Source organism: Saimiri boliviensis, chromosome 1 (assembly GCF_048565385.1).
Source record: "Saimiri boliviensis isolate mSaiBol1 chromosome 1, mSaiBol1.pri, whole genome shotgun sequence".
NCBI classification, from domain to species: domain Eukaryota; kingdom Metazoa; phylum Chordata; class Mammalia; order Primates; family Cebidae; genus Saimiri; species Saimiri boliviensis.
Window position 1 is genome coordinate 134,974,996 of NC_133449.1, and position 27,778 is coordinate 135,002,773.

The following is a 27,778-nucleotide window of genomic DNA, read 5'->3' on the forward strand; positions in this document are numbered from 1 at the left end:
ACTTTTCCTGTCTTCAGCACTGATTTAGAACAGTCAGAAGATTCCAGAACACTTGAGTGGATGCAAGGAAAATTGCTTAGAATTCATTCCAAGAAATTTCATCTAAGTTATGAAATAATGGGCAGAGCCATTTTTCTTAGTATTTCTTTACTCTCTTTTTAATGTTATGAGATCAATAGTGACACCCCCTCTTTCATTTCTGATACTGGTCATTAGTGTCTTCCTTCTCTCTTTTTCTCTTGCTCTTTTTTTTTTTTTTGGATGGAGGTGGTTTTGAAAATACACATTTGAGCGTCTTCCTGGACCTGCTTCCAATGGAGGTTTAGGGGTGTTGGTTTGGCCTTGCTTCTTTAGAACATCCCAGAGTTCCTGATGAATCCTGTGTGAGGCTGGAGACTGAGAACCGTTACACAGCTGGTTCATTCTGTTACTAGTTTTCAGACCTTTTCATCGGGGCGCTTTCAGGCCGCTTGTGAATGCTAATATGTAAAACAGAAAAATGCAAAGTCATTGTAATTGATTTGGGAGAGGAAGAGAGAGAGACCTAAGGACATTGCCTGCTTGGTGCTCACCTCTCTCATCTCAAGGCAGCCCCCAGCAAAGCACTGGGGGGTCCCAGAGCCCAATCTCTGTTTCTCATATTAAATAAAATCATGCCTGTGATGTGCTTACCACATAGTATGGGTTGGATAAAGGTTAGCTGCTGGTCTTGCTCTTATTGATGATTCCCTATCATTCATAGACATCCACCAGTGGAGTGGGCTGCCTCTCAGGGTGGTCAGTGGATTCCCTGTGGCCAAGGAATCTGAACAGAATCTAATGTGTGGGAGAAAAGAGCAGAGGACCGCACCTTCACAAAGAGCCCTGTAGGCCTGCTTCTGAATTTGGAAATGTAGGAATCCCACCCGTCTCTTTATCTTCCCTCTTCCTAGAATACAGGGTGGCACAGGGGAGGAGGTGGTGTGTCCCAGCCACATACAAGCCCTTCCGTTGAAAATCCCAGTGTCCTCTGAGCACATCCTTCTAGGAATGTGGCCCGTGTCAGTTTCTTACATTGTTTATCTGGTTTTGGAAGGCTCTGCTCTGACCAACGGGGGATTGAACCTGCACAGTCCGGTGAAGAGGAAGCTGGAAGCGGAGAAGGACTACGTCTTTGACAAGAGGCTCAGGTACAGTGTCCGCCAGAATGAAAGCAACTGTCGGTTTCGAGACATCGTCGTGCGGAAGGAAGAAGGGTTCACGCACATCCTGCTGTCCAGTCAGACCTCTGATAACAACGCCCTGACACCTGAGGTAAGGGGTGGCAGCCAGAGGGAAGGACGGGCTGGGCGGTGGCTCCTTCTCACTCTGAATGGGACAGTGGCATTCTCCTTCCTTCCATCAGGGAGCTGAGGACGGTAACCAGAATGCATAAAAACCTGACCGCAGGATGCAATTTGCTCATCGTCTTATGTACATTATTCCATTTGATCTTTATGACCACCTAATGATACCGTCTCATCTTATAGATGAACACCATGGTGCAGAGGGATTCACTCAACCAATGGTGGACACAGAGTTGGCCAAGGGGCAGACCCAGAATCCAAACTTCACATCTCGGGCTCTTCTAGCTAAACTTTGTTGCCGTCAGCATGTCACACTGGTTTGCTGCAGATATCACATTCACTCAGTTAATACATCTCACTCAGCTTATAATACATAATATATGTTACTATGTATTATATATAACTGAGACAGATTGATTTCACATACCATCAATTTTACCCTTTTAAAATGTACAATTCAGTGATTTTTAGTATATTCACAGAGCTGTGCAAGCATCATCCCTATCGAATTCCAGAACATCTTCATCACCTCGAGGAGAAACCTCACCCACGTGAAATAGTAACTCCATTCTCCTTTCCCCCATGCCTGTGGAAACCATTCATCTTCTTTCTGTCTCTATAGATTGGCCTGTTCTGGACAGTTTGTGTAAATGGAAACACACAGTATGTAGCCTTTTGTGTCTGGCTTTTTTCACTTAGCATATTTTCAAGTTTCATCCATGTTGCAGCATGTATCCATACTTCATCCCTGTTTATGACTGCATAATATTCCACTGTGTGAATAGACTGTATTTTGTCTATCAGCTTTTCTGTTTGTTGGACACTGGGGTTGTTTCTACCCTTGACTTTCATGGATAATATTTCTACATATGTTATATACTGGTTTTCATATGAACGTATATTTTCAAGTTTCTTGGATATATGTCTAATTTCCATTATAATTTTCTTGAATCTGTTTCAGTTCTTAGAATTGCTGGGTCATATTACTAACTGAATTCTTCGAGGAACTGGAAAAGTGTTTTCCACGGTGGCTCCCGCATTTTGCAGTCTGACCAGTAGTATGTGAGGGTTGTCATTTCCCTGTATACTTGCTGACACTTGTTAGTGTCTGTCTTTTTTATTTTAGCAATGCTAGTGCATGTGAGGTGGTATCGCATCACGGCTTTGGTTTGCATTTCCCTGGTGATGAATCATGCTGAGCGTCTTTTCATGGGTGTGTTGGTCATTTTTCTCTCTTCCTCCTATTCAGATCCTTTGCCTATTTTTAAAATTTTCCTTCTATTGTTGAGTTTTAAGCATTCTTTATATACTCTAGATAGTAAGCCCTTTTCAGATATATGACTTGAAATTATGTTCTCCCATTCTCTGAGTTTGATTTTTTCCTTTTTTGATAGTGCCCTATGACAGATTTTTAAATTTTGATGAAGTCTATTTTACTGACTTTTCTACATTACTTTGTAAATATTAATCATGCTTCTGTGTCTTAGGTGAATAAAATAGGGAAGCAATGAATACTTAATGCAGTGAGGTTGACAACATCCTTCAAAATACAGGGTACCTGGAGGGGAGCAGGGAAGAGATACTTGACAGCACAAAGGTGGGAAGATGCCCCTCTAAGCAGCCTTCTCCTACCAGGTTCCCGGGGTAGGGCAGTAGAGTGGTAAATGGCGACAACGGTGCCAACCAGTGAGCAGGGGCTTTTGGTTCCTTGTATTTCGTCTTTATCTTGTGTCGTCTCGTCACCTCCCTTCTGAGGTAGCATTGTTATGATCCATATTGCATAGATGAGAAAAATCGAGGCTCATTGTATAGTTGAGAAAATAAACAGTCCATCTGGGCTAGGGTCTCACAGCTTAACCAGGTAGGTGCCAGTAGGGCAGGCGTTCTACTCTTCTTGCCCTCCCTTTTATCTCTTCCGTTCATCCCAGTGCAAGATCCCCTGAAGACACTGAACTCTGAGACCCCTTTTTCTGTCCTTGCAATATCCTGGACTCTCTTTTTCATAATGGCAATGGGAGGTCAATGGGAAGGGTATGCTTTGGGCGATGCAGTCAAGGGATGACCACTCACTCACACTGGGGTGATAGAATGGCTTGGTATTGCCCAGTGTATCCCGTACCATCAGGGAGGCACACGAAGTGGAGTGGTGGGAAGAAAGTACTGTGCTCTTGGACTTGTGATTACATGTCTTAATATTACGGTTGAAATAGACCCTGGTTCTTTTATGGGGTTGTGGGCATGGCCATCTGGAATGATTGACACATGGTGAGGGAAGCACTGTGGCTGAAGTCTTGGGGTTGTGGGGTGGTGGCTATGTGCTGCCCCTTCTCTGAGCGTGGTGTTTTGGGGGCCTCTCCCTCCTCGACCTGTTAACGGCAGCATCCCTGGAGTTCTCTGCCCTGTAGACCTCTGAGTAGGATTCAGAGAACTTCAGAGCCTGCACTTGACCCTGAAAGCAGCTCTTCACATGTTTATACACCTGAAAACCTCATTATTTTAAGCTTATCTTGCTTAAAATAATGTGCCAGACCCGTTTTTCCTACATTCTTTCTACTTCACTACTTTCTAAAAGCATGCTCTAAAAAGGCACAGCATTTTCCTTCAACAAATTGAATGCATGTGGAGTCTCCAGTTCATTCTCTCTTTGGAGGAGCCCTGGGTGGTAGCTGTTGCCCACTCATCATGGAAAACGTGTTGTGCTCAGCTAATTTAAGGTGCACAGGTTGTCACCTCCTGAGCTGCGGGCTTAGTTAATTGGGGTTCTGTTGCTAATCGGTGTCGGTTGGTCACAGAACAGTAGGAAAACAGTCAAAGTTATTGATCTGCTATTTTCAGCGGTCTGAACAACTGAAGTGGATCGAGCATGTGGGTGACTGGCTGGTTGGGTAAACCAGCCCCTAACGAAGGCCCTACTGAAGTGAAGAGGTGGCGCGAGAGGAAGAATACAGCTTTTAGTCTAGCAGACCTGGGTTCCAATCCTGCCTTCAACTTACCGTGCTGTTACCGTGGGAAGTTACTTTGCTTCTCTGAGCTTCCTCATTTATAGAAATTTTACAGTATTTTACTGATGAGATTAGAGATAATGTATGCAAAGGGGCCCACAAAGTACCTCCGGGTAGACAGGAGGTATCTAATAAACGTTCCTTTCATTGTTAACGTGAAGCAGAGGCCACTTAATGTTCACCAGCAGGCCTTGCCTTGCCTGTGAATGGAGAAACCAGAAGGCAACAACTTTCACGGCTGTAATAATTAAATTGCTTTTCCTAGTTGTGTAGTTGACATTGGTTGGATTGGCCTCACGGGTAGAAATTCATACATTACTGGATGCATTAAGTAGATTCTGAAGCTAGTGGGTTTGCTGTAATGTATCTCCTATCTGGGATACTGCAGAGAACCGAGAGCTGAACAGAAATGCCCCTTAAGGAAAGAGTCAGTGAAACAGATTGCACAAAGCCTCCTTGATTAAAAGCTTATCCACTTCCCCATTGGGAGAAGACTCTAGGCCTTCCTTTAGTGCCCTTGGCCTCAGCAGAAACTCTGCCACCACTCCCAGGAATGCAGCAGAGATGCAGGAGTCCCCTTTCACATCCTTCTTGGCATGCCCCCGTGTCCAGACCTGTCCGAAGGCCAGTTCACCTTTTTTCTTGAATAGCTCTTTAATGTGTTTACTTCTGTTTCCACCAAAATCATTACAGTGCACTATTAGGCTGTTTTGTCTGGACTGCTGTGATTTAGCCTTCTCATAAGTCTGCCTCCTTTCATGCTTCCTGCCCTGTAACCCATTCTGCATAAGGCAGGGAGAATGATCCTCCAGAAACGTAGCTCTGGCCAAGTCACCCCTTCATGTGCACACCCCCCCGCAACCGAATGTGGTGATGGCTCCTGATGACCCTAGCTGACAGAACCCTCGGTATGGCGCACTCCCACCTAATCGTGCAGCCCACCTCACATACCTCTCCTCCTGTACCCCAGTCGCCTGGCTTGCTTTCATGCCCACACCTGCTCCAGGGCCTTTATACATGCCCCCCTTTTTCTTCCTCTTTGCTTCACTCCCCCTTGCTCTTCCTTCAAGGCTTAGCTCAGCCATCACTTCCCCAAGTCTTATCACATGTCTACATATGTTTGGGTAGTAACTTGTTAAATGTCTGATGTCCTCCCCCTCCTCTGTTAGACTATAAACTTCTTGAGGTGGTAAAGACTGCCATGGTAAGTATACTATTCTAGCTCTTAAGAGATTGTATTAGTTATCTATAACTGTATAGCAAGTTGTTCTAAACCTAGTATTTTAAGACAGCAGACATTTATTGTCTCATAATTGCTATGGGTCAGGAATCTGGGCATGGCTCAGCTGGATGCTTCCAGCTCAGGATCTCTCACAAGGCTACTGTCAAGTGGAGGCTGGGGCTGCGGTCTCATACAAAGGCTCGCCTGGAGGAGAATTCACTTCCAAACTCACCCATGTGGTTGTTGGTTGCATCTATTTCCTACCATGTGAGCCGCTTCTAAGGGCTACTCATGACAAGGTAGCTTTCTTCCCCAAGAGCAAGAACTCCAAGAAAGATAGCAAGAGAGGATGGTCCTTTTGTCACCTAATCTCCTCCTGAAGGTGACATGCCATCATTTTGGCATCTTCTGTTTTTGAAACCAGCCACTAAGTCCAGTCTTCTCTTGAAGGTAGGGGGTTACAGAAGGATGTGAATACCAGGAGTTTAAATCACGTAGAAGACAAGATGCAGTAAGAAGGTGCACCTTCTACAAGGAAGTTTGTCAAAAGCATCAGAAGGATTTAAAGTATTCAGAGTTTCGGGAGAAGGGGGAGAGTGCATCTAGTCTGGGGTTTGGGAAAATCTCCCTAGAAGGTGGTTGCATTTGAGATGGGCCTAGTGTGCCTGGATTTCAGCAGGTACAGATGAAGTATACAGAGAGGGATCTTGGTTGATTCTTTTACATCACATTCTAATGAACTTGGATATCTGGCTATAAATGCCAGATCTGAAGCTAGAAGTTGTAGAGCAGGAATCTGTTCTCTCCAGCAGATAACTAATAGCATGTGCAAGTGGCAACTAGGAAGTGCATAATGAGGGCAGTGAATTTAAAGGGCAGATTTAGGACTTAAAAACACACAGCAGTCTGGGACTACTTGTTAATAGAATCACATCCCAGAAGCCTCTAAGAGGAATTGGTTTGTTATAGGCCAGCAGGTGACCATTGAGAAGTAGTTATATGCATACAGTATATTCTGTTTAAGAAGTAAAGAGAATGTGGACTAATTTTAGAACATCTATTATTTTATTTATAATGAACCAGTTACATTATAAAATTTGGGGTCTTTCAAGAAGGTCGAACCTTAGCCGTCTGTCCAGATTGAATGACCAACACCAAAAAGGAGAGAAAAGAGATAGAAACTAGATACAACTTTTTTAATGAAGAGAAGTATAGTTTGCACTTCTTTTGTATCAATAAAATGCAAATTTATTTTCAATTTAATTCATAAATGAGATGGCTGTTTTGTTTCATCTTTTTTTTTTTTTTCTTAACAAATTGACCACTAAGTAAGCATGGCCTTAGCCAGAGAGGGTACTCCCTGAGTCATCCATAGAATTTCAGTTCACCTCTTTACAGCAGCGTTTCTTTATTTGCCTCTCAGAGAAATAGAGTTCATGTATAGGTGAGAGTATATCTATTTCTGGAGGCAGATGGATTAAAGGACCCACAAGATAGCGACCCGTGAGCTTTTTTGATGTCCCCAATGAATATCTGTTGCTTATACTCAGATAGGCTGGAATGTCCTTATTCTTTCCTTCCTTCCAGCAGGGCACAGGCCTGGAGATTTTCACTTCAGATTGAAATATAGTCCTGTTTTTTCCACTAAAATCTATCCATTTAAAAAAATCATCCGACAGTATGAAGTAGTAGAAAGTAAAGGATTGCTAGTATGAGATTTAAATCACGGTTCTACCTCTTACTGCCGGTGTGACCTTGGACATCTTACCGCACCTCTCTGAGTCTTCATGGTGTCACTTGCAAGATTGACATACCATCCCCTACCTTACCAGATTTTTGTTTGAAATAAAATATTGTATGGAAATTACCTGGTGCAATTCCTGGCCCTACTAGGTGCTTCACAAATGGGAGTTCCTTTAAAAGTTTAACCATAAAAAACAATATCCTCCTAGTACCCCGCTAACTTCCATAAGCTCTGATTATGCCTGTGGAGTCTTTAATAATGATTCTTTAGAAGTTTGCTCACTTACCTCCGCCTCTGTTAGACTCTAAGCTTCACCCAGGCACATTCCCTTGCCTTGTTTTCTGTCACTATGTGCTTTCTGCTGTTGTTTTAGTAGTAGAGTGTTTGGGTATTCTTTATTTTATCTTCCTCCCCATTCATTGCAATTCATGTATTTTTAAGAAGTTATCCCTAAATTATATACACATAACAAAGGCTAAGTGTAACTACCTTCACCTCTTCTGCATATAACCTTGAACTATTCTAGCTCTAGTCCTTCCTCCTCTCATCCTCTACAGTATTATTGCCAGTTACTACAGTTCTACCCCATACCAACCTCTGCCTTCAAATTAATCAATGTAAGTGTTGTGATCTTTAGAGTAAGTTCTTATATTGATTTAACAGCATATTCAACCAGTTTCCTCCAGTTTTTTCAGGGGAGTCGGAGTTTTACCATGTTGCCCGGGCTGATTTTGAACTCCTGAACTCAGGCAGTCTGCCTGCCTCAGCCTCCCAAAGTGCCAGGATTACAGGCATGAGCCACCAATGTCTTTACTGGTTATTGTTTCTTGCACACCAGTTTTTCTTTCTGAATATAGTTTCTTTTTCTTGAAGTACATTCCTTTTTAGATCTTACAGTGAGGATCGAGAAATGGTAAACATTCTTTTACTGAAAATGCCTTATTTTTACCGTTCCTTTTAAGTCAGTTTAGCTGAGTGAAGAATTTGTTGACAGTTGTTTTCCTCAGTACCTTGACAATTGTATTCTGCTACCCTCTGGAATGTATTTATGCTGTGTAGAATTTGCCTCCAGCCAAATATTTACCCTCTGTGGGTAAGTTTTCTTTTTCCTCTGGATGTATTTAAGGTTTTACTTTGTCTTTGATGTTCCGAAGTTTAAATATGATATGTCTATCCATGAATGTATTGTTATTTCTATTGCTTAGCTTTTTGTTGTGGTTCTTATTTTAGGATTCAAGTCTGTTGGTAGATAGATGCCCTCTCCCCAAGATATTCATGTCCAAATCCCCAGAACCTTGACTATGTTAGGTTCCATGGCCAGGGCAGAATTAAGGTTTCAGAGAGGCAATTAAGGCTGCCAGTTAACTAACCTTAAAATAAAGAGTATTCTAGACTACCTGGATGTATGATGTACGTAGATGAGAAAAGCAGAAGAATCTGTCAGAATGACACAGAGAAAGTGGGGAAACCCAGCTGGCCATTATTGCCTTTGATGATGGAGGAAGGGTCCGTGAACCAAAGAATGTGGGTGGCCTCTACAATCTAGAAAAGGCAAGAAAGTGATTCTCTTTTAGAGCCGCCACAAAGGAATGCAGCCTTACTGACAGCTTGATATTAGCTCAGTAAACCTGTATCAGACTTCTGACCTACAGGACTGTAAGATAAAAAGTTTGTGTTATTTTAAGCTACCAAATTTATAATAATTTTTAAGCAGGCATAGGAAACTAGTGTGTCCTTCATCAATTCTGTTAAATTTTCATCCTTTATCTCTTTAGATATTGACTGTCTCCTCTTCTCTGTGATCTCCTGATAGAATCCCTGCAGCACCTGTTTTAAATTTTATCATTCTTGTCTTTAATCTCTCTGTTATATTTTCCATCTCTGTTTTTCTGTGCTACATTTTGGTCAGTTACTTCAGGTCTTTTGGTTAATTTATGCTCCCTTTAGAGCCACCTAATCTGCTGCTGATCTCAGAAGATGTCCATGACTTTGTTTTTCATTTCCAGAATTTTCTTTCTCTCCTCAAATCTATTTTTCCCCATGCTCTCCTGTTCTTTCCTTATTGTTCATGTCTCTTTTCCTCTCTGTGATTATTTCACACATCCTTATTTTGCAGTCCCTTTTGGATTCTTCTATTACTTGAAGTCATGTTATATAATCTTCTCATTTGCTGAGTATTCCAACTGGTATTTCCTCAAGTGTTTTGTAATTTTTTAATGTGAGCTCATCTTCATCTAGGATTTTTTTCTTGTATAATTTCTGTGCAGTCTGGGTTGCAGTTTCTCTCCAGAGTATTTTTACATTTATTTCCATCAGATGCCTCAGGGGTATTACTAGCCTGTGTCCAATTTCTGTGTTAATTTTTTTATCTTGTGGCTCTTCCCCATGCGGGTGTGGTAACTCAGAACTTCAAATCCACATACAGGGCAGGCTTGGAGTTGTAGCTTATCATGGGAGAGTTTTCTTACAGCAAAAATAAATTATTTTTTGGAGTGGGTTGTCCTAACTGTGGTGTGGCAAACAGGTAGCAGAAGGACTAGAGGGGCTGAGCTTGTTCATGGTAAAGCCGGATTCCATCACAGGCTTCCTGTCTCCAGAGCCTGCACCCTTTCGGCCTGGCCACACTGCCATGAGTCCTTGTGGAAAACAGGCACCCAAGAGACAATGTCTAGTCAAGATGCGCAGTGTCCACTGCACAGTTGTAACTGTAAGGATTTGGGGAGCGTGCAGGGCTGTGGGTGGTTGGTTCAGCCAGTACACAGACTTTGAGAGTCTAGATGATGCTTGGACCTCAGAACACAGCATGTGTGTGGCAGGAGCTCAGCTTCAGACCTGGCTCCATCCTAAAGTCCACAGTCTGGGAGGGGAGAAGGGTCTGCTTTCCCTTGAGCACCACAGAGTTCATTTCCTGCTGCTCCCGTAGCCAGACTGCTATCACGTGGAGGTCTTCAGAAGAAAAGCCCTGAGCTTTGGGAGGCCGCCTAGCCTGCGGTGAAGGATATGGGCCCCAAAGCCTGACTTCCCGAGTCCTAGTCTAGCTCCACCCCACACTTGCAAACTTCGCAAAGTCACTGTGCTTTGATTCTGTCATTCATAAAATGGGGCTTGAACAAGTGACGCCCTCATAAGGCTAAGTGAGTTCACATCATAAAGCAGCACTTCTCAAACAATATAATATGTATGAATTCCCTGCAGGGCCCATGAAAATGCAGAGACCTATTCTGTTGATCTGGGCTGGGGCCCAAGACTCTGCCCGTCTAGCCAGCTCCTGATAATGTGAAGCTGCTGGTCTGAGGACCACACTTTGAGTAGTGAGGATTGAAATTTCTTGGGGCAGAGCCTGACCTGTTCCGTAGGGTCAGTATATAAAAGGGTACTTCTGGGCTGGGCGCGGTGGCTCACGCCTGTAATCCCAGCACTTTGGGAGGCTGAGGCGGGCGGATCATGAGGTCAAGAGATCGAGACCATGTTGAAACCCCGTCTCTACTTAAAAATACAAAAATTAGCTGGGCGTGGTGGCACGTGCCTATAGTCCTAGCTACTCGGGAGGCTGAGGCAGGAGAATCCCTTGAACCCAGGAGGAGGAGGTTGCAGTGAACTGAGATCGCACCACTGCACTCCAGCCTGGCGCCTGGCAAAACAGCAAGACTCTGTCTCAAAAAAAAATAAAAGTAAAAAATCAAAGGGGACCCCTTGCAGGGTATGTGCCATGCCCTGCACTAAGCAGTCGGTTTGCATCTTGTTTGTTGGTTAGTTTAATCTGAGGTAGCTCTGAATTTTACAGATAGAGAGACCAGGAGAGGCTAATGATTTCACCCCAGATCACCCAAGACACTGTGGGGTAGAAGTGGAGCTTGTGCCCAACTCTAGCCCCACAGTCCCATGGCGACCTTCTAGAACCACCTGTAGGTCTGGGCTGGGGCCCTAGACGCTGCATTTCTGGCCACCTCCTGAGTGATGCGAGGCTTCTGTTCTGAGGACCACACTTTGAGCAGCAAAGTTTGAAAGTGCCTGGGGCGGACAGAGCCTGTACCGTCTCAGCAGGAAACTTTGAGCCGGCCAGTCTGTTAGCGCAGGCTCTACCACTTACTGACATGTTGCCTTATGAAAGTCACTTTCTCCCCGAGACTGAGTTTCCCTTTCTGTAAAATGGAGGTAGTAATAATGCCCGCCTCACAAGGGGTTGAGGGTGCGAGTACTCAGGGGCAAGTGCTCTGTGACTTTCAGGTTCATCCAAAGATCGTCCTTCGTATGATGAGGAGCTAAACAGCCCAGCTGCATGCCTTTGAAGAATGTAAACACAGCCGTCATGGGGTGCAAGCTTTTTGGTGGCAAATTCTCCAGTCTTCTAAATGATTTTCTTAGGTGCCTTTTGAGTTGACCTTGTAAAAGCTTCTAGGTGTCTGAGCAAGCAGCCTGCCTCATTTTCTTCTGAAGTTGTGGAAAAGGGCTACAAGGGAGTTTCTAGGTGATTAAACAAGCAGATACGGAGTGTCCACCATACCCCAGGCACTGTGCTAGACTCTGAGGACACGGTGGGGAGTAAGAAAGATGCCATTCCTGTCTTTATTAAAATCACAGTTGAGCAAGTGTGGACAAATAAAAGGCAGGAAACAAGTGGTGGGTAAGACAGGTAAATGTATGAAACATGAAGAAAAGTAGTGGGGGTGCTGGGCAAGGGGGGGTGGAGAGAGGATAATGGAGTGGGTCATAGAAGGACTTTCAGAATCAAGGAGCCTGGGCAGCATCACAAGGAGCAGGGAGATTGGCGCAAGCAAAGATAATTAGGTGAATATGGGCTTGGCACAGGCAAGACGTTCAAAGAAGGCTGCAGGGTCGTAACTGGGAGCTCTGGGCTCTCCTAGCTACCCCATCCCTACCTGTTCCTCCCTGGCCTGGCTGCTTGCTCTGGAGCTGACGGCTCTCCTTCTCCATGAATGGGAGGCCATGGCCAGACAGCGGGAGTTTGCAGTGTCAAAGCACATAGATTAGGCATTGTGTGCGCCGGGCAAAGGCTCACATCCACCTGTAGCACTTACCAGTCGTATGGCCTTGGACTAGTGTCATAACCTCTCAAGGCATCTGTTCCCTGGTCTCCAGAGGGAAGTAAGAACAGTGCCTGCCCACTCACTGGTGCTGGGGAGGCTGGAACCCACCTAGCAGGGTACCTGGCCTGCAGAATGTGTTCACTGCTAAGGTAGCACTTGGTGGTCACTTACCGAGGGCACCTGTGTCTGTCTCCTGCCCTGCACCTGCTCCAGACAAGATCATAGAGTCCTAAAAATCCCAGGGCATACATAGGAGATACACGCAGGAGATGAGGGGAACTTGCCCCATGATGGCAGGGTAGCCAACACAGTTCTTCCATGTCAAATGGCACCTTTAGTGGCATGAAGAGGAGGAACAAAATGCCTTTTATCCAGAATTCATCATACTTCCCAGAAATGTGAACCTGCAGGTGGCCAGAGCATAACCTTTCCTTTCCTTTCTTTTCTTTTCCTTTTTTTTTTTTATTTTTTTATTTTTTGAGGTAGAGTCTCGCTCTGTTGCCCAGGCTGGAGTACAGTGGCATGATCTTGACTCCCTGCAACCTCTGCCTCCTGGGTTCAAGTAATTCTCTACCTCAGCCTCCTGAGTAGCTGGGATTACAGGTGCCCACCACCACGCCTGGCTAATTTTTGTATTTTTAGGAGAGATGGAGTTTTACCATCTTGGCCAGGCTGGTCTTGAAGTCCTGACCTCATGATCTACCTGCCTCAGCCTCCCAAAGTACTGGGATTACAGGTGTGAGCCACCCTGCCTGGCCATAACCTTTCCTTTCATTTATTCTTCACTGTAGGCCTTGAGAGTGGGTACACCCTCTAGATGAGGACATTGAGGATAAATAATCAGCATGGCTCAGGTCCCATAGCTAGTGAGCTGCAGAGCCAGAATTTGGACCAGGAGCCTGGAACTGCAGTGGGACATTAAACCCAGGTCTGTATCTGATTCCAGAGCCCACATGCATGTGCTACCTGCAAGCCATGTGGGATATTAGCTGAATGAAAGATGAGCAAGAGTGTATAATAACTAAATTGAGTCATCTAGAGATGACTTACACCCCTCACTTGGGCCGTGCACAGACTTATTCCACACCTTCTAAAGTGCTAAATACACAAATGCCAGAACAAGATTTGCAGAGATTTACCAGGGATTGAGTGACTCCAGGCCAGGCTTCCAGAGCTGCAGGCATTGACCACACTGCCTCCTTGTTAGCACTCTTCTGCCTGCTCTGGGGCTGGTGCTGGAGGGCTTTGGTTATGATAAGTGCTTTTCTCCTTCCTCTGGATTCATGCTTGTATTCAGGGGAGGCTCCCTGCACAGGCAAGAAGCAGATTTGCTGGCCTCTACCCTCAGGGGGTCAGCCCTCTGGCTGTCTTGTGGTCTGAAAGCCCCAGGCTTACAGGATAGACACTTAACATCCCTGCAAATTCATCTCTGCCTGCAGATCATGAAAGAAGTCCGGCGGGCGCTCTGCAACGCAGCCACGGACGACAGCAAACTGCTGCTCCTCAGCGCAGTGGGGAGCGTGTTCTGCAGCGGCCTGGATTATTCCTACCTAATTGGCCGGTTGTCCAGTGACCGGCGGAAGGAGAGCACTCGGATTGCAGAAGCCATCAGGTGAGCTCTGCTCCTTCCTGTTCCCACACCTTGGGGTCCTGCGTAGGATGACCAAGTAAAAATACAGGCTGCTCAGTTACATTTGAATTTCAAACAACCAGGAATTTTATTTTTAGCATAAGTACATCCTGTGCGATACCTGAGACCTGCTTGCATTGTAAAAATGTTGGTTATTTATCTGAAATTCAGATTTCAATTGGGCATCCTGTATTTTTATCTGTAACCTTAGTTCTGCCAAAATTAGGGATGCTTCTTTGCTCCTCTGGGTTAGATCCCACTTTCATTCTTTTGATCAAAAAGATTGTATTTGCTCTCAAGGCCTGAGTCTGGTAGTAGCCATGTGTTACGCACACTGTTTCCACCCGCTGCCTGATGGGGAGGTTGTCTGGTGGTTTCTGTGTCCCAGCACTGCCGCGGCTTAGCTGTGGGCAAGTTGACGGAGGGGCTCCCTCGGCAGCTGTGTGTTTGTAGACTCAGTAAGGTACAAAGTATTTCCCCCTTTCTTAATACCCCTAAGCAAAAGTTGGGATCCTGGGGATGACATCCAGTCCCAACAATGAATACCCTTTTGGGACACTAAAGGGGAGTTATTTCCCCATTCTTTATCAGTATATCAAAAGCAAGTGAGTGTGATTTCTAGACACTACAGCTGTTTAGCTGGTTTATAGCTGTTACCCAATGGTCACCTGGATGAGGCCGCTGTATCTTGCTTAAGAATCAGACAAGTCATGGCCGGGCGCAGTGGCTCAAACCTGTAATCCCAGCACTTTGGGAGGCCGAGGCAGGTGGATCACGAGGTCGAGAGATCGAGACCATCCTGGTCAACATGGTGAAACCCCGTCTCTACTAAAAATACAAAAAATTAGCTGGGCATGGTGGCACGTGCCTGTAATCCCAGCTACTCAGGAGGCTGAGGCAGGAGAATTGCCTGAACCCAGGAGGCGGAGGTTGCGGTGAGCCGAGATCACGCCATTGCACTCCAGCCTGGGTAACAAGAGCGAAACTCTGCCTCAAAAAAAAAAAAAAAAAAAAAAAGAATCAGACAAGTCACAATTCAGGAATTTCCCTGGTCACATGAGAAAGAACATTTATTCCACATGGTGTCACAGCGCCTCAGGCCACAAGTCAGGCCTCCAATCTCCATGACTCTGTCGAAGTGCCACACAGAGGGAGGCCGATTCCCATGAGGCTACAGGGGGCTGTGAGGGCTTGCATTGTCTCCAAGAGGTAACGCTGGGGTGCTCTTTTGTGTGGAATTCTGAGTCCCTCTTCAGGGTGAAGAATCCACTGGGGCTCCTGCTCCAAAACACCTGTATGTTTCCTGTTGCAGAATTCTTGCCAGAAGAGACACGATGAGACTGAGCACTGTAGGTGGAAAGGCGTTGTGGTTATTGGATGCTTAGGTGTCCTGGCTGTGCTCACATGGTTTGCGCTTTGCCTGGTCCCAGCTATGCCCTCTTGCTACTGCCTTTCCATGTGTCAAAGGGACCACAGGATTTCCAGCGTGCTTCTCTTCTCATGCATGAGGCCACCCAAGCCCACCCAGAGAACCGAGTGACCATTTTTGTGACCCATGGAGCCTCCATCATGGTCTTTATCTGCTTTATAGATTTCAGTGGAGGCATTAGCGGGATTTCCCAGGGAAACCTGCCTGACACAGCCCTTCATTTCCACTGCATGCACACACAGCTCAGTAGCATGCAAAGCCCTTGCAGTGAGTTGAAGTGTGGTCCCTAAAAGATACGTCCATGTTCCAATTCCGGGAACCTGTGAGGGTGACCTTGTTTGAGAAAAGGCTCTTTGCAGATCTAAGTTCAGAGTCCTGGGGTGAGATCATCCCGGATCGGAATGGGCTCCAGATGCAGACAGAACTGACTTCATAAGAGGGGACACAGACAGAGGAGATGGTGATGCGACAGACAAGGGATAGCTTAGAGTCTTGCAGCCTCAAGCCAAGGAGCCCCAAGGACGGCCAGCAGCTGCCGGAAACTGAGAGCGAGGCCTGGCACAGCTTCTCCCTCAGAACCACTGGGAGGAACCAACCCAGTCAACACCCTGATTTTGGACTTGTGGTCTCCAGAACTAGGATAGAATATATTTTGATTGTTTAAGCCCCGTAGTTTGCAGCGACTGTTCCCGGGGAAACTGATACAGACTGGAAGGAATCATTAGCAGCTCCAAGAGCCCCAGCTTTTCAGACTGTCCTCTTAGGCAAGGGCCCATCCTGACCTCTGCCCATCATCTTCAATGGCCGCTCCTTCTGGTGGGCAGCTGTTCACCTCTGCTGGGGGGATCTATTAACAGATGATCGCTGACGGCTGCAGGCAAGGTGCGACACCCACGTCAGTCCTGGAATGACACGGATGAGTCTTGTCACAGTGTGGGGTGGGGTAGGGGTCATTCCTGCATGTAGGAATAAGGATCGCAGCTGGGTCACCATGGGGATGTAAGTTGAAGAGAAACAGGGTACCCAGGGGTCAGGACTCAGAATGGATTTTCCCAGAGCCCCCGCTGAATGATTCCTTCCCTTGGCTTTGCATGCCCAGTCTCTCTGGTGAGGGCAGCATCTCCCTGGCCTGTCCCTGCCTTTTTGGCTTAGATGTATCAAAGCTGAGGGGCCAAACCTTTTCTCCAGTCCCCATAGCCTCTACCTTTTGGGGTCTGCAGGGTGATGTCTATGCACCTCTGGACTCTTGAGAACCAAATTCATGGAGAAAGAGGTTTCAGAGGCAGGCAGGGTTGAAAGCTTCATCTCTAGGAAGCTGTAGGAGAATGTGGCTGGGGCCTGCGGCCCAGACTGGTTTCTGACTTTCCCAGCTGAGTAGTCCAGGGGGCCCCGAAGCAGAGATCCCAAATAATATGAGAGACTGAATGCTTTAGCCTACCTCTGGGAAAACATGGCCAGTGGAATTCAGACATTTGCCATCTCAGCAGGCAAGTGAGCTCCCCTTAGGCAGAGCGCAGGGCTAGATGGTGGACGCAGAAAGAATTATTCTCAATGCTTCAAAGGGAGCAGAAGTTGCCAGTTCCTGAGCTAGCAGGGATGGGGGAGTGGGAAAGGAGATGTCCCCTGCACCATTGGTGCCCAGCCCCGACAGCACAGGGAGTCCCGAGGGGGCATTTCCAAGACCCAGATGCTCGGCACCACCGTCAGGGGACTCCGAGTTATTTAGGCTGGGGTGGAGCCAGCGCGTCTTTGGATGTGACTCTTCCTTGGTGGTTCTCAGGTGCAGCTGGGGTTGAGAACACCCGCCTTGTGCTAACGAGATTTCTGTGCCACTGATGGAGAGCACTGAGAGAAACACAAGATTCTTATTTGTATGCAAGAGAGAAAAGGTGGTTATTAAGGAGATGAGGGTGAAGAAGGAGGTGATACAGGCATGGGAAGGGTGAGAACCACAGGTGAAGATGGATGGAGGTGCAGAAGATACGGCCATGTAGAGACAAATGCCCCTGGAGTTAGAAAGAAGACTGTGGCTATGGGACTATGTGAAAAGACCTAATCTACGCTTGATAGGTGTACCTGAATGTGACGAAGAGAATGAATCCAAGCTGGAAAATACGCTTCAGGACATTATTCAGGAAAATTTTCCCAGCCTAGTAAGGCAGGATAATATTCAACTCCAGGTAATACAGAGAACACCACAGAGATATTCCTCAAGAAGAGCAACTCCAAGGCACATAATCGTCAGATTCACCAGGGTTGAAATGAAGGAGAAAATACTAAGGGCAGCCAGAGAGAAAGGTCAGGTTACCCACAAAGGGAAGCCTATCAGACTTACAGCAGATCTCTCAGCAGAAACCCTACAAGCCAGAAGAGAGTGGGGGCCAATATTCAACATCCTTAAAGAAAAGAACTTTCAACCCAGAATTTCACATCCAGCCAAACTAAGCTTCACAAGTGAAGGAAAAATAAAGTTTTTTGTGAATAAGCAAGCACTCAGAGATTTCATCACCACCAGGCCTGCTTTACAAGAGCTTCTGAAAGAACCACTACACATATGAAAGGAACAAACAGTATCAGCCTTTCTAAAAAAAATTATCAAAAAGAGCATCAATATAATGAAGAATTTACATCAACTAATGGACAAAATAGCCAGCTAATGGCAGTATTAAACTCACATATATTATTATTAATTCTAAATTTAAATTGACTAAATCCCCCAATCCAAAGACAGGCAATTTGAATAAAAAACTAAAACCCATCAGTATGCTGCATCCAGATCCATCTCACATTCAAGGATACACAAAGACTCCAAACAAGGGATGGAGAAAGATTTACCAACCAAACAGAGAGCTAAAATAAATAAATAAAAACCAGAAGTTACAATTAAGCAACAAAGATCAAAAGAAGCAAAGAAGGACATTATATAATGATAAAAGGATCAATGCAACAACAAGAAGAGCTAAAGATCCTAAATATATACGCACCCAATACAGGAATACGCAGACATACAAGACTTATAAAGAGACTTAGACTCCCACATAATAATAGTGGGAGACTTCAACATTAATATTAGACAGATCAATGAGACAGAAAATTAACAACGATATTCAGGACTTGAACTCAGATCTGGAACAAGTAAATGTAATTAACATTTATAGAACTCTCCACTTTAAATATACAAAGTATACATTCTTATCAGTACCACATCATATCAACTTAGAAGTTTAAAAGAAATCTTGGTTGGCTCCTTGTTTGCTATTCTCTTCCCTCATTTTCTTTCATGTCTCCATTATTAAAGACAATTACAGGCATACCCATATTTAGACTGCATTCTAGCCCGGGCAATAAAGCAATACCCCCATCCTCTCTCCCTCTTCCTCTTTCTCTTTCTTCCTCTTCTTTATTCTAAAAAAAAAAAAAAAAAAAAAAAAGAAAGAAGACTGTGGCTCACCCGTCCAAACTCTTCTGAGGCATTTCCAGCTCTCCCAGCTTTGCAGTGTTCCTTTTGAGGCCATGCTTGAGTTGGGGACGCAAGGTGTTGGCGAAGCCTTCTGTGGAGGACATTAAGTGGATTTCCAGAGGGGCGTCCTGAGGGAGGAGCCCTGTCACTGAAAGGAGTTTGATTCCTGCTTACACGTTCTGTGCCCGCTCCTGTGGATTTTCTAGGTGTATTAGCATACTTAAAAGAAGTCTCTTATGAAAGAACTTCCTTCAAAATCTACCAGCGCAGAAACCCCCATCTCTTGTCTTGGGACACACTTTTGATAGGGCTGACCAGGCGTGCTGCGTGGCCTTGGTACCCCAGGAGTGGTACTCTCACCCCCTCCTCATCCTTGCCTAAAGAAAACTTGTACACACGTGACCAGGACTGGTGACTGGGACCCATCACTCTGCAAATGTTTGATGAATGAACAAGCAGATTTGGGGAGCGCTCAGGTGATGTGTTCAGAAGCCTCCATCCAGGATCCATCCCGAAGAGAGGCTGCCTCCTCTGAACTCGTCGTAGGTGACAGGGTGGCTTGTTCAAGCGTGGAATTCAGGAAAGCAGTGTGGGCTAGCAGCTGCTCACGTGGCACCTGGAAGCAGGCTGCCTGGGCCCACACCTGCCTCTACACCTGCTGGTGGTCCAACCTTGGGAATGTCACTGATCTCTCTGAGCCTATTCGCTCATCCAGAAAATGAAAACAATCAAAGTGATGGTACTGGCCTCCCTGGTGGGTTTGTAGGTTGAAGAATAAAAAGATACTCCATGTGAAACACTTCGGCTATTCCTGGCACATAATACATGCTTGGACTTACTATTACAGTTGTTGTCACTACAGCTGGTGCTTCCAGCCATGATTTCTAGCTAAGCTGATTCTAAGACAAGGGAGTGGACGCCTGGACCAAGGGGTGGGTTCGAGACTGAGGAGTGGCCTGCTGGGGACCTCTCTGGGGGCCCCAGGATGACAGTCACTGGTCGGTCCTTTGCGGGCTGACTTGGATCTGACCTTTGGCTTGGGGAGGGTTTTCCTCCATGGCTCTGGTCAAAGGGAGTGGATAACTGGGTCTCAAGACAAATGCTGGTTGCTCTGGGGGAAATTGAAACATTCCTGTGAGCAGAATTTGGCTTCTGGGTCTCCTGTAGCCTAGGAGAATGGATCATAGACCAGTCTGAGAATCAACTGAAGGCAGTGTCCACCCTCCGCAGCAGGTGCACTACCCATAGTAATAGCAGCAGGGATTGAGTGCTCCCTGCACATCAGCCTTGGGCTAGTGCTTTGCATGGACCTCACCTTTCATTCTTATTCCACTCCTTATGTGGCACAGGTCACTGATTTTCCCATTTTACAAAGGGAGAAAATGAGGCTCCAGAGACCAGGCAACTTGTCCAAGGTCTCACCATGAGTTAGAAGCAGAACTGAGTCTTCTCTCCAGGTTTTTCAGATTCTGAAGTTCTGGCTCCTTCTGCCACATCCATGCAGCTCAGCAGCTTTGTCAGGCAGAAGCCACAGGGCTCGGGTAGAGCAGAGGAAGCTGCGTGGGCCAGGTCAGCCTGATGGCCGTGGATGTGGGGGAAGGTGGCGTACAGTCTTCCCCACGCAGTTGCACCAGGATCAGATATCTGAGCTGCAGGGCCTGTAATGCAATATCCTGTTTGCTGTTGGTTCCCTGTGATAGAGATCTACAGCCCGAGGTGAGAGAAAGAGGATGGGGGTGGCCTTCATTAAATGTCAGGTGACATTTGCACATCAAGGAAATGAAGTGCGAGGCAGGTTGGATGAAGCAGGAGGGGCTGGGGTGGAGTGTCAGAGCTCTGTATGCCTGGTCCCCTTTCCCTTGTGTCCCTGATTTCCCTGCACGGATCTCAGGCTGGAAACCACAGAGCGAAAGGCTCTGGGGTCCTGCAGGGGAAGACTCTGGAAAGTCATGAGGACTGCAATCTATTCCTGAAGGATGTCATGTGGTGGATGGAGCCGAGGTGGTGACAGTATCAGAGAAGCTTACAGGAAACCCATGAGAGGGAGGCTGTCTTGACAGGCATTGAGCCCCTTTTATTGAAAACATCCAACAAAGGCAGAATGATGCATCCTTGGACTGTTAACGGAGGGAATTCTGCAGCAAGTGGAAGATATGGCTCCATGAGTCCTAAAATCCTTCCCACCTCTGAGATCTAAGATTCCGGCATTGTATAAGGTCCCTCAGGAATGGGATATTTGACAAAAATCACCCAAACCCCCTGGGATTGTGCAAAGAAGTTCATATTCCCTGCAGACTGCAAACTGCTTTCAGTGAAAAGCACTTGCAAAAACCGGTGACCTAAACTAATACCTAACTGTTGGGTTAGGAAGTGAATGATGCCAGGAGATGGGCCGCTGGAATACCAAGCATCCCTAGTCATGGAGTCAGGACTCCCTCTCTGAAGCAGTGCCTTTCGGGGGCCAGGAGGGACTGAGAGGTAACACCACCATCTCAAGCAGTGTGATGCCTCAAGCCTGAGTCAGAGGTGCATCCTTTCATGATGACTTACATAGATCGTAACATGCCTCCTACCCCAGCAGAACATTAAGCAGGCTTCTCACAGTTGAATCCGATGCCAGTACATCACTGTGCTAACCACAACTTTTGTGGAACAGTATTGATTGAGAAGGGGTAAATCAGCCTGACATTTGTATTAGTTAAATACTAGCTGTTGTAACAAATAAACCTCATAGATAGAAGTGTACTTCTCACACACATAAACCTAAAAGAGGTGTTACTGTCAGCCTACAGCTGTTTTCCCAGTGGTGACTCAGGAATCTGACTTCTTCCATCTTGTGGCTCAGCAAATGTCTTCCAAGACCGCCATGCTCATCAAGATGAATGGGCTTGGGGGATGGCATGGTGGGAGGTCTGACGGCCACCTGCAAGTGGTACCTGTGGGTTTTTGCTCACATTCTGTTTGGCCAGCACTTGCGGACTTGGCCACATCCACATGCATTCGGGGATGGGAAATGTGGTCGGCCAGTAAACCCAGGAAGAATAGGGATAATAGTTTTGGCAAAGAGCTGGTTCATCATTGCTTCACCTCTGCATTCTTTGCTCTTGTTCTGGCAGACTCATGCATTTGTTCAACAGCTATTTACTGAGTGCTAATTCCAATATTGATGGAAGCCAGGCAGTGCCCCGGGCAGACCTCTGGGTGTCCTCAAGGAGCTAAAGGGAAAAAAGCATCTAAAAACAAGCAAATAATTAATTAAGGTGATTGCAAATTGTGATGTTGGTGTATTCTGAGAACTCTCAGAGGCCTGTGTGGCTCGTGCACCAAGAGCAGGGGCAAGAGTGATGTGAGGGAAGCCTGGAGAGGTAAACTGAGGCAGGCAAAGGTCAGACCAAGCTTAATGGGCATTTCAATTTTAGTCTTGTGAGTTCTTATAGTTTCTAATCTCTCTGAGAGTAATGAAGGATGCAGACTTTACTAGACATCTTGGATCTTTCCTCCATGTCCAGATGAATTTTAAAATTTTATGGATCTTACATAGCCACTAGGAAAAGGCAAAAAGCCCTCTGAGGCAAAGGAAACAGAGGTCATTGCTGATAGCTCTGCTTAATTAGTAAAGATAGCTTGCTCAGTACAGAAGGGCGGGGTGAGAAAATACTTCCCAGTCTTCTAGCCATGATTCCAGCTCCTGCCTACAGGTAGTCCAGTTTTAGTCAGAGCCATGCTAACACGTCGACTGCCATCAACATTTAGAACCACCCTTGATGAGTCTGGCATCCCTGCAGGTAATTCAGAATCAGACCATCCTAGATCTGATTTTTGAAAGAAATTTTAAATGTCATCAACCCCAAAAGGTACCCACCATCGAAGCATGAAGTCCCTCCACGGCACCACCCAACATAATCATCCAGCTGAAATGCAAATACCTCCAGGAGTGAGGAATTCACACCCAGCAAAGCCACTCCATTCACCTTTGGCTGGGGATGTTTAGAACATTCTTTCTCTCTTTGAGTTGAAATATGCCTCCCTGTTACACCTGCCATTTGGTTCTGATTCTGCACCTTAACATTCAGGTTAACTTCCTCAGGATATATACAAATTCTGTCAATAACCAGGGTGTCCATATAACTTAATGTCTAAGCCATGGCTTTTGAGAGTGGAAGCAGATGGTAACTGGGTGCAGTTCTGAGACACAGGGCATGAACCGGGGCAATCTGAGCAAACCAGGACATGCAGCGACCCCGGTGGTATACCTCTGAAAACCTGACAGCTGGTGGTTCTGTGTTGAGGCAGCGAGACCCTTGCCTGGCACCTCTCACCTCTGACGACCTGAGGTTGCATCACAGCATCAGAGATTCCAGTGGGGCTTGGCAAGCTGTGGTCACCTGTTCAAGAGGGTCTTCTCTTTCTGCCAGGGACTTTGTGAAGGCCTTTATCCAGTTCAAGAAGCCTATCGTGGTGGCCATCAACGGGCCAGCCCTGGGCCTGGGCGCCTCCATCCTGCCCCTCTGTGACATCGTGTGGGCCAGTGAGAAGGCCTGGTTCCAGACGCCCTACGCCACCATCCGCCTCACGCCTGCCGGCTGCTCCTCCTACACCTTCCCCCAGATCCTGGGCGTCGCACTGGTAAGCCTCCTGTGATTCCTGGATTCGGGCCCAGGCAGGATCCTGCCTCTGCCTTGAGTTTAGGGTATGGCTCTTCATGGGGCTTGAAATCTGAGGGTGTCATCAGCCTGAGGATCAGCCGGGCTGCCTCAGATCCTCCACGCCATCGGTGCCGGATGGAGTAGCCTGGCTTGAGAAGATGGCGATGAGGTCAGTGTATGGATGTGCACTCTGCATGCTGTCTCAACTATTCCTCACTCCAGCCTCCTGCAGGCATGGCTTAGGGTCAGCTGGGTGCCGTAACAAGGTCTCAGTGGCTTGAACAACAAAGCTTTCCTTCTTACCCTTGCATGGCCCAGCATAGGTATAGGAGCCACCCACACTGTCTGGGGACCCAGGTGCCCCCATACAGTAGATATGCCCTCACTTCTGGCCAGTGGGTGAGAAGGGGGAGCCAGAAGCATCATGCAGGAGGGCTTCGCGGGCCAGGCCTGCAGGGGCATCTTCACCTCCACTCATGTGCCATTGGCCGTGATTCAGCCTCTGGCCACATGCGACTGTAAGGGAGGCCGGAAGACGTAGCCCAGCGCATGTCCAGCAAAAAGAGGGAAAGGAATCAGTGAACACAAAGCAGTCTCCACCCCATGTGGAAACGGATGAATTTCCATCTTACAGATGGAACGTTAAGCTCAGAGAAGTTAGCCGGGTCACCAGGTGCGCAGACAGAGTTCCTGTGCAATGGAGGCAGCAGAGCCCACTGTGAGCTGTGGTCAGATTCTACACCAACATCCGGAAGCGAGTCAGGACAGGGGAGAGCAGTGATGACAGCTAGCATGTAGGAAGCACTTGCTGTGTGCTGGGCTGGGCTGTTAATGCAGTCCACAGCCCTGTGAGGCAGGACAGCTGCGATCCCCATTTTGTGGATGTGGAGACTGAGACTAGAGAGGCTTAGTGAGTTGTCTAAAGGCATGCAGTGGTAATCCCAGTTGTGGGATTTCAGCACCAACAGGCTGGTTCCACTGTCTGTGCTCTGAATGCAGCCCGTTATTAAATAGGTCCCACAGCTGAGGGTGAGTCTGAGACGAGCTGTCAGGACAAGGGAGGGGTTCAGAACGTGTAGCTGGTCTGTGTAGGTGTTGGAGGCACCATGCTGCTGAGTCTGGGCTTCCTTTGATGGCTCTTTCCATGTGGACTCTTCGGAATTCTCTGCTGTTCAGAGTAACCACGAACTCTGAACTCAGTTCTGATGGGCTAATCCTTGTTTCATAAGCATGGGTCCAAGCTGAATCTCAGAAGGTTCTCAGGGAGGCCCCTCCTTCTGGCCCCATCTAGCCAGTCATCTTCCTTTTTCCCTCCCTTTCTTCAAATGCTGCAAATCTACCAAGTGCCGGGCTCTCTGTACCCACCAGGAGTCCAGGGGTGAACAAAAACCCCTGATCCTCAGATCTGTTCCCCAGCTCAGTGTCTTGAAAGGAGGTTCCACCTTGTTCAGAGAAGGACCCCTTTGAGGAGGTGACATTTGAATGGATGCAATAATTCCAGGCAGAGGATGCATGAAGGTGGGGACGGAATGGGGAGTGGGCCTGCCAGGCCCTGGGTTGAGGGTGGTCAGGTCAGTGGGGCCTGGTGAGGACGGTGGGGAGAGGGTGGGGGACAAGGCCATGGCAATGTATATGGCTGGTCCCTGTGAGCCTGGCATGCCAGGGAGGGTGCTGGGCTTTCTGTGTTATGTCCACCTCAGAAGGCTCTGCCAGGGGTCCACTGGGGCATCTGCCAGCAGACACCTCAGGTCGCAGGAGACCTCACAAAAGTGTCAGAGCAGCACGTCCTAGGTGGCGGAGTCAAACCCTGGAACCCCAGAGGAAAGGCCGAGTGCTGCCTCCCGGGCCCTGCAGAGTTGCTTCTTCCAGCCAGCGGTGGCCCCATGGCTATTGTGAATTGTTCCTTTTTAGGGAGAGACTCCAGGATTTCTTTCGATGTCTTGATTTTATCGGAGGGTGAACACCCCGCCTTTGGCATCACTCTCATGTTCTTGAGGCAGTGCTACACATTCTCAGGACTGTGACCTTTGCATCTGGGCACGCACCTGTGGAAGGGCAGGGCTTTTTACACTAGATTTCTTCCCTGTCTTCCTTTGCAGTTCCATCTCCCAGTGTTTTCATCGGAGGGCCTGCAAGCCCATTTTTCTCATCTCTCGGGTCCTGCTTTTGTTACAATAGTTAGGCTGATAAGCAGTGTCCTTTTTCCTTTCTTAATATTCCTCCTTGTTCCGTTTTGAAAATGGCATCACCAACCATAACAAAAACAGCAAATTTCTGCTACCCCTTCCGCACATACCAGGCCTTGTTCTAAGCACCCCTCAGTTAATCTTGCCTCTGTGCTGGGAGCTTGGTGTTGCCATTATGCCTCTTGGATGGCAGAGAAAATTGAGGCTTTGTGACGTTAAGTGACTTGCCCAGAGTCACGCATCAAAGTGTTAATTTCCTTGTTTTCTCAGCTCTAGAGTGGGTCGTTCGTTAATTTCATGGGTCTTCACCAGGGTCACCCTACCTCTATGTAAGATCCCCTTCCTCTCTGAGTCCTTACATTTCTGCATAATACTCCTAAGTTCTCTTGAAAGAGGGCACTGCAGAGTGTGGTATCTGAGGGGTGCCCGGGAGCCTTTCTGGACGAATGGAGGCCTCACCTTGTACCTTGCACCTGCCAGGGAATAGCTGCCAGTGGATCTGAATCCAGATTCACTGGAGCAGATATGGCCAGTTGCCACTTCACCCAGTGAACTTCTGCTGAGTTCGTTTGACTGAGGTGTTGCTCAGAAAGCATCATGGCCTTTGTTTGTGTTCAGATCTGTAACCAGGCAACCATATGCTAAGGCTTATTATCGACATAAAAGATTGTCCTCTGGTGTGGAAGATTGTCCTCTGGGTCATGATGACCCATCAGTGACAGCCAGACTAAGCAGGGGATCGTATGCATAGCTCTGGAGGTCTGAGAGTGCCTGGCATTTTAACACCAACCCAAGACGAGCTAGCACATAGAGGCAGAAGAAGAGAGTGTGGGGAAGCAGGTGGATGGCAGATATGGAAGGCGTTGTCAGCTGTGCGGACTCTATCACCTGGATGTGACCGTTACGCCCTAATTACCAGTCACTGTCTGCAAGTTGCGGCTTATTACTACCGCGTTCTCTGTCTGTGCCTAGGACCTCATCTGTTTAGCTCCTCTCAGACCTTATATGACAGCTGCAAATTTCAAAGCAAAAGGAAGTTATCCAGGGAGTGTGGTACAGAGATAGCCCAGGTCACCAGCGCCCAGGGAGGGCTGGTCTCTGCCCTTCACGACTGGGCAGTGCCCTTGGTCAGGTCCTGAGCCACTGGGAGAGATGTGCCCCTCTACCTTGGCATTGCGGTGTTATTCAGGACCTTTTTAGATGCCAGTGATGGAAATCCTTTAACCAGTTTAATTCTTTAAAAAGGAGCTTAATGGTTCTCCCAGCTGGAAAGTCCTGAAGTGGCAGTTCCCTTGGGGAGATAAGGCCCAGGAATTCAAGTACCATCAGCTCTCTCTTTTTCTCCTTTTCTTCATCTTTCTCTCTCTCTCTTCCCCTGTTTCCCCTTTCCTTGTGGCCCCACCTCTCCACAGGCAGGACACAGCCGTGGATGGTCCTTGGGCTCACTGATGTTAGCCTTGGGCTCACTGTGACTTACCCAGAGTCGTGTGTCTGTGACTAAATTCTGTTTATGTTCTTGTTTTCTTAGCTCTAGAGGGTGTTGTTGGTTAATTTTATGGGTCTTCACCAGGGACACCCTACTCTACCTAGGATGGTCTGATTCTGAATTACCTGCAGAATTACCTCAATCAGAGATGAAGAAAGACTTCTCTACCACACCTGCAGCTGGAAACCCCACTTGAGCTTTATTATCTAGGGGGAGCATCTCTTTATCCCTGGGCTGTTGTGGGCTGGGTACATTTCAGTGCCAATGATATCGTCATGGCTGGGTCTTGGGCTCTGAGGTGTACCCAACCCGCAACCCATGCCCATGTGTCTGACACCAGAAATGGGAGGGGTGTGAGGCATGCAGAGTCACAGTAAATACACACCTCCTTTGGGGAATTTAACGAAAGCTCAGAAAAATACACATGGACACAAACATTTCCATGAAATTTCCAAATCTCGTCTGACCCCCAAATAAAATGAGGATCTGGAAGGCAAGATGCTCCCAGAACAAGGATGGTTGCAGGTGGCAAGCCCTGGACCCCCTGAGGCACGTGGGTGGACCTCCAGGCTCTCAGTCTTCACTTGCCTTTGCTTTTTC

The 27,778-nt window shown here is 47.1% G+C and overlaps 1 protein-coding gene across 1 annotated transcript in view; it reads left to right on the forward strand.

Moving 5' to 3' along the window:
• Positions 1-27,778, forward strand: part of CDYL2 (chromodomain Y like 2) — a 213,639-nt gene that overhangs the window by 175,282 nt on the left and 10,579 nt on the right. Inside the window, exons 3-5 of the mRNA XM_039462504.2 lie at positions 1,076-1,293; positions 13,781-13,953; positions 23,276-23,486. Of these exons, the coding sequence (XP_039318438.1) occupies positions 1,076-1,293; positions 13,781-13,953; positions 23,276-23,486 (602 nt within the window). The remainder of the gene's footprint in view (positions 1-1,075; positions 1,294-13,780; positions 13,954-23,275; positions 23,487-27,778) is intronic.